The following is a 6,400-nucleotide window of genomic DNA, read 5'->3' on the forward strand; positions in this document are numbered from 1 at the left end:
CCAGCCAGGGGGGGGGGGGGGGGGGGGGGGGGGGGGGCACATGCTCCCCTTCACTAAGGCGGCGCCCATCGCCCATGTGTGACTTGTTACATACTTAGGAATTCACAAGCCATCCATCAGGGCTGCCATGCATGGTCTTGGGTCACTGTGACAAAAAGGGAACTTGTACAGAGTCACCAATGACCATATCCGTTACACAGTCATCTAGGAACCAACCCATCTATTCAACTGTCAGTTAACCCATGCACTATGCACACTTCCTAGCTGATCCAGAAGTGACAATGACGAGCTGTAGAATATAGTAAACAGAGCCAGAAGGAAGACTGAAAGGGAAAATGGAGAGAAATTAAAAGGAAATTTTACCTCCATAGTGTAGGTCTTGCCTGCACCTGTCTGTCCGTAGGCAAATATGCAAACGTTGTAGCCATCAATGCAAGAAGTGATCAGGGCCTGAACTTCCTGGAACACCTGCCACAGGAAAGCAAACAATGCATGATATTCACCTATCCATTCCCCCTGCTCCCCCCACCCCCGGTGAATGCCTTGCACAGATTACACATAAGAGATTCCAATGCAGCCAGTCATTTCCAGGCATAGCCTGCAAGGCTACCTGAATTCCACTCAGCCTGCGTATTGTTAAATCTGGAAGGAAGCGCCCAGTTTGCTACTAAATCATATTAATTGTCTTTTCTTCATCTCTCTCTCTCTCAAAAATCAGGGACCAGCAAGTGACTGTCACCCTCGTGTCCATGTCCATATTCACAGTGACCCAACACCTCTCTTTTCTGGACAAAGTCCATACCAGTACAATGGTGTAGAAGGACTTACATCTTCCTGAGTTGCATGTGGGGGGAAAACCTTGTCCAGTTCAAATGACACCAACTTCCCCTTGTGCATCAGATGTAGGATAGCATCATCGTCAGGGTCAAAGGTCACTTCATTGACAGCTTCTGGCCCTTCCCCATCCTCCTTAGTTATTGGTCGGACTCTACCAAACACACGTATATTTCCTTTACATGAAAAAGAGAGAGATACAAGGTCAGGTACCTTATTAGCCTTCCAGCATGCCCCATCATTTCTTCACTCTGTTTCTGCAAAGTCTCATGTGGTGAAGGGGAGGGGGAAGGGAAGGGACATTGCTGAGGGAGGAGTGGGGCTGGAACAGGATAAAGCCACAGCTCGTCCAGGGGGTGCTGAACTTGCTCAACATTATCTGGTTTCACCTGTCTCTCAAGAAAACCTCCCATAGGACTCCTTTGCTTGCCTGGGTGCTGCACTGGACGCGTGGAGGGCACGGGTGCACTGAGAGAGATTTTTGGGGCCAATACCAAGAGCTGATTTTTAAGGAGGAATATCGGCTGACAGTGATCTGATTTCCAATACCAGCCCTGCAGCTTGGAGAGCTGTGTGCAGCTGGTAAGTCTGGTGTGGTGGAAGGGGAGCGAGAAGGGAAGGGAAGGGTGTGGGGGGGGCAGATGAAGACCCCCGCAGTGAGGGAGGAATGGGGCTGGGGCAGGGGCACGCACTGCCCAGCCGGAGTGGGGCAGGTGTGGGATGGAGCAGGAAGGGATGAGTGGCTCCTGCCACTGTGTACTGCTTGTCCAGGAGCCACTGCTCTGGCACTCACCTACTCCACCACTGCTCCTGCTGCTCATCCAGGAGGGACAAGCCACGGCTGTCCCACACCTGCCCCACCCCAGCTGGGCAACACTTGCCCCAGCCCCACTTCTCCCTCACCATGGGGGCCTTCATCTGCCCCCACACACCTTTTCCTTCCCCACTCCCCTTCCACTACACCAGACTTACCAGCTGCACACACTCTCCAAGCTGCCGGGCTGTGCTCCTCACTGCCTATGTGCTGTGCTGCAACTGTGTGCAAGCATGGGCATTTATCGGCCAAATTATCGGCCACATCAGGCCAATTTCTGACACAATAAATTTTCTTTACATTGGTGCTGATCCGATAATTGGACTGATGTATTGGTGCACTTCTACTGGAGAGTGATGTGGCTCCTGCGTGGGGACAGTCATCTGAACCATTAAACCATTTCTCAAATGGTTATGATTTCAAGAGAGACCTCAGGCTCTTATAAATGCATCAGTTAGTACACGTAAGCTCCTGTCCCTGTTTTTAAGGTCACCTCTCCTCCCAATCCCCCACCTCAAAGTCAGAGATTCTAGCCTCAAACCTGAGCAAGGGTCTAACTTCCATCCTGTAACTGCACTTGTACTGGGAATTCTGTTTATTTCTGCTGCTGCAGGAAGATGAACATGACCTGTCCAGAAAACCCTCCTCTCATACAGACCTTTCAGCCGCACCAGCTCATTGTGACATTTTTTGCGGAGTTGGAGCTCCCGCCGATATTTCCTTAGTAGCTCTCGATTTGTGTTGTTCACCTCTTCAATTGCTTGCCCAATCTGAGGGAGTAGAGACACAGACTGAGCTACATGAGAACATGTGAACATGTAGAACCCACCCGCCCCAGCATGACACCTTCTATTCAGTAAACAAACATAACAACAAAAAGGAGAGGCTGGCGTCCCATGTCAGGGAACTCATGGGTCTCTCTCAGATTCAAATAGCAAGACTAAATGTTACAGAAGAAGGATACCCACTTGGTCCTGAAGCAGTGCCGAGTAAGAAACCCCCCATCTTGCTTACCTCTGTCTTGGCATTGTGTAGGGTCTCCTGAAGTAGGAGCGGGAAATCTCGGACCTGCCGTTTCAGGCTGTTATAGTCATTTGTGAGGGTTCTGAGTGCTGGCTGGAGTGTGAGGAGATTTGTCCGGACTCCTGCACATAAACAAGATGATTAATAAGTCTCACATTAAAGAGAGGCTGTTACCCTACATACAGAGAGGACTCTACCTTCAAGGAAACAAAACCTTCCCCTGACTTGGGGCTCTAAGCCTGAATGCAAATGACCAACAGGGTGGATGACAGAGAAGCATGTGGGGTGGGATGAGCCACTAATGCTGTAAAGCAGCATTTCTTAACCCGTAGGTCACGACCCAAACGTGGGTCAAAAAAATATGAAATGGTTAAGAAAAAACTTTAAAAATGGATTCTCCTTTAAAGGAGAAAAACATGGGAAACCGTGGCTTTTCCCTTGCAAGCTGTCAGATTTCCGGTCTGCAAGGGGCACCTGGGCTGCTTGGAGACCTTCATGCCCCACATGCTAGGGGGCTCGGAGTAAAGAACGCTGGGTCAGGACTGGCTATTAATGTTTACAAATGGGTCCTGGTACAAAAAATGTTGAGAACCACTGCTGTAGGGCACACCTAAATGCAATTGCAGCTTCCACTGACTAACTCCTGAGCAAGTCCAGAGTTATGTGAGTATCTGTTACCTCACCTGAAGAGGAATTCCCCGTCACCTGACTCATGCAGACATTACACAGCACACACATTAGTTTCCCTTCTTCCTCACCTGCTAGGTTCTCATGGACCGCTTTCATTTCTACTTGAGCTCGTGCAAATGCCTCTTCAATAGCCTGGTTCTTCTCATCTTCCATCTTCTGCATCTCTTCCAACATCTGTCCATGAGCCCGCTCCAGCTCAGACTCATAAAGCATGATCTAGGAAGGAAACCACAACAGAGCAGTTAATCTCCCTGTAACTGATGGGAGCCTTGTTAGCACTGTGGGTTCCCAAACCTCACACTGCTGTACTTATTACCACACACTATGGGACAAAATGAATTAGACGCACACACACTAAACAAAAGGAGCCATTCAACAGGGAGTAACTTCACAATGGAATCTCTCCAAGTTTTTCCCCATTATCTCCCCTGTGGCACTACATCCAAGGTTGACTGCAATCTGTCATATTCCTGTAGCCATTTTCTTCCCTTTCTCACAGACAAATTGGCAGTTTTCCCACCCTCTGAGCTGTAATAAATACCTGGGCTCTAAGGTTGGCTGCAGTCTTATGTGAGTTCTGAAGCTGCTGCTCCATCTCCTTCAGCACCTGCTTCTGCATGCCCACCTGCTCCTGCAAATACTGGTTTCGGGACTGAGCTTCACACAGAACCTGCTTTGCCTTGGATGACTCCACTTCCACCGTTTTGATGATACACTACAAAGAAATATTCCAAAATACAGGCACTTGAGAGAGAGTCTGCAGGAACCTCCAACCAAGTGGAATCCATCTGGGCCTAGGACAGACTTGACATTAGTTAAGTCAAAGGCATCAAAGCATGAACCATTACAGATGTTACTCATTTACTTAAAATGCTGCAATTCTAACTCATGGGTTTTTACTTAAAAGACTGGGATCCTTATTGGGGCAGTATGTTTTGCCTAATTGCAGACACCATACAAGCTACAGACAAGCAACAGTGTTCCACAACTTGCAAGCTGCCCCTAGATTCTCTGAGCCAAGCTCCAATCTAGTTTATACTCTGTCTAAGGTCAATGGAACTGCTAGGAGGCAGAGTTTCGATTTCTCTCTCTAAGCAAAATTGAAATACAGGTGTTCTGTGCTGTTTATTAACAGAAAGTGGGGAGAATGATGAAAAACCATCCTGAATCATGGGTTCCACCTCACCTTTATCTGCTGGGGCTGGGCTTTCAGACTGGCTATAGTTTCCTGGCTGTCCCGCAGCCGCCGGCTGAGTCGCTCCTCCTCCTCAGCCTTCTCAGCAAGAGAATCCTTCAAGCGCAACTCCACCTCAGCCAGGCGATTGGTCTTCTGCTGCACCTCCAGGTCCAACTCAGAAAGCCTCCCCTTTGCCTCCTCCACCTCCAGTTGCAGCTGGGCCAGCCTTTCTTGCAACCTTGCATTCTCCTGCAAACCAAATTGGGAGGAGGAGGAAGAGAGGAAGTCACTTGTCATGCAATCAACAACAGGCACAAGGATGTTCTGCACCAGGACCATAAGCAAATGCGTGCTACCTCTTGTTGTGACCTCTTTACCTGAACATGTTCACAGTCAACACATTTCACATGCTGCTTCCTCAGCTCCAGCAGCTCTGCCTCGCATGACTTCATTTCCTGCTTTAGACGCTCGTTCTCAGTAACTAGCAGATCCCGGTGCTTTTCCAAGTCGGTGCCACCCTGACAACAGACAAAGATAAGAATATGATATTTTTCATTCCTCCCCCCACAGGCCAAATTCTGCTTTATTCTACATTCATGGAACTCATCTGATCTCAGGTGACAGCTAAACCTGTAAAAATAAAAATCATGATTTGGCACAATGTCTTCAACAATAAAGAATTCAAACATCCCTGAAGAATCAGGGCCGCCATTTTTAAGACTGCATTGAACAAATTACTTAACAGACTTTGATCAGTCTACCTCAGATTTGTCAAACCTACACAGGATGACATCTATGATCACTGGCGATGCGTAAGGGGTGCATGCAGGTTCACATGCACCCCGAGCATGGTGGTGCACCCACTGCAAAAAGGCGCTGCCAACACTGCTGGCAATGCCTGTGGGCGGTCACTGCTCACCCCCTCTCCTCCCCCCGCTGCCAACACCACCAGTGACATCTGCGGGTAGTCCACCATCCTCGCTGGCCGCCACTGCCAACGATGTCTGCGGGTGGTTGCTCACCACCTCCATCCTCCTCCCCACCCCCTGCCAGCACTGTGGCTCCCCACTTGCCTGCACATGCTCCCGCTGCCAACAGTGCCACCGCTGCCTGTGGGAGCTCGCCTTGCCACCCCAGCCTCCAGGGGCACACATCATTCACATCTATGATTCTGGCATTAGTTTAGCCACCATACTTGGACCTCTAAGATGACCTTCATTTATGCAAAGATTTCTTTTTTGTTGCACATAAAATATGAGGAACTTACAACTTCAACTAAGAATCAACAAATCAGTTTTAAAAGACTCACCAGCCCTGAATGGAATCTGTTTATTTCTTGAGTTTGAGCCAGGAGTTTGTCCTTCAGATTTTCAATCTGTCAATCAAACAAGCAAAAAAGTCAGGCTACCCCAATGATCCTCTTGTTCATTCTGGTTAAAAAATACCTCATTCAAGCCCACAAAGACTCAAGGTATATATATTCTCCCTAAAGTTTGCAATCATCTGCCAAAAGAAAGGTGCTTCAAGTAGAAAAGGGAAGACTGTCAATTTCATACAAGAATGTTAGCTCCAGTAGTCAGGAACCTCCTTAAAACAGCATTGTCCAACACAATACTTAGAGACTGCAGGTCCTGAGCAGACAACTTGTCATACACAATCCATCAGGGGCCATGTGTGGCAGAAAGCCACCTTGGTTTCTCCCCAAAAATCTCTGCCCTGTGACACTGTGATTTAAATCTCTGTGCTGTGACCATTCAATTAGGATGGGCCCAGCACACAGGGGACCACACCCTCAGCCTGTCTCTTTAGGGAACTTGAGCTGGCTGCATTCCTGAGGGAGGGGGGAAACCTGCTCCCTCTGC

The 6,400-nt window shown here is 48.6% G+C and overlaps 1 protein-coding gene across 4 annotated transcripts in view; it reads right to left on the reverse strand.

Moving 5' to 3' along the window:
• The window catches only part of KIFC3 (kinesin family member C3), a 59,691-nt gene that overhangs the window by 12,703 nt on the left and 40,588 nt on the right, over positions 1-6,400 (reverse strand). For all 4 annotated transcript variants that reach the window (XM_019505898.1, XM_019505895.1, XM_019505899.1 and 1 more), the window contains exons 4-12: positions 5,848-5,913; positions 4,916-5,056; positions 4,548-4,787; positions 3,903-4,076; positions 3,430-3,577; positions 2,663-2,793; positions 2,307-2,418; positions 829-1,010; positions 364-468 (exon numbers count right to left, since the gene is read on the reverse strand). In XM_019505898.1, coding sequence (XP_019361443.1) covers positions 364-468; positions 829-1,010; positions 2,307-2,418; positions 2,663-2,793; positions 3,430-3,577; positions 3,903-4,076; positions 4,548-4,787; positions 4,916-5,056; positions 5,848-5,913 — 1,299 coding nt within the window. The remainder of the gene's footprint in view (positions 1-363; positions 469-828; positions 1,011-2,306; positions 2,419-2,662; positions 2,794-3,429; positions 3,578-3,902; positions 4,077-4,547; positions 4,788-4,915; positions 5,057-5,847; positions 5,914-6,400) is intronic.

The sequence above is a fragment of the Gavialis gangeticus genome, unplaced genomic scaffold (assembly GCF_001723915.1).
Source record: "Gavialis gangeticus isolate Ggan-Ray unplaced genomic scaffold, GavGan_comp1, whole genome shotgun sequence".
NCBI lineage: Eukaryota > Metazoa > Chordata > Crocodylia > Gavialidae > Gavialis > Gavialis gangeticus.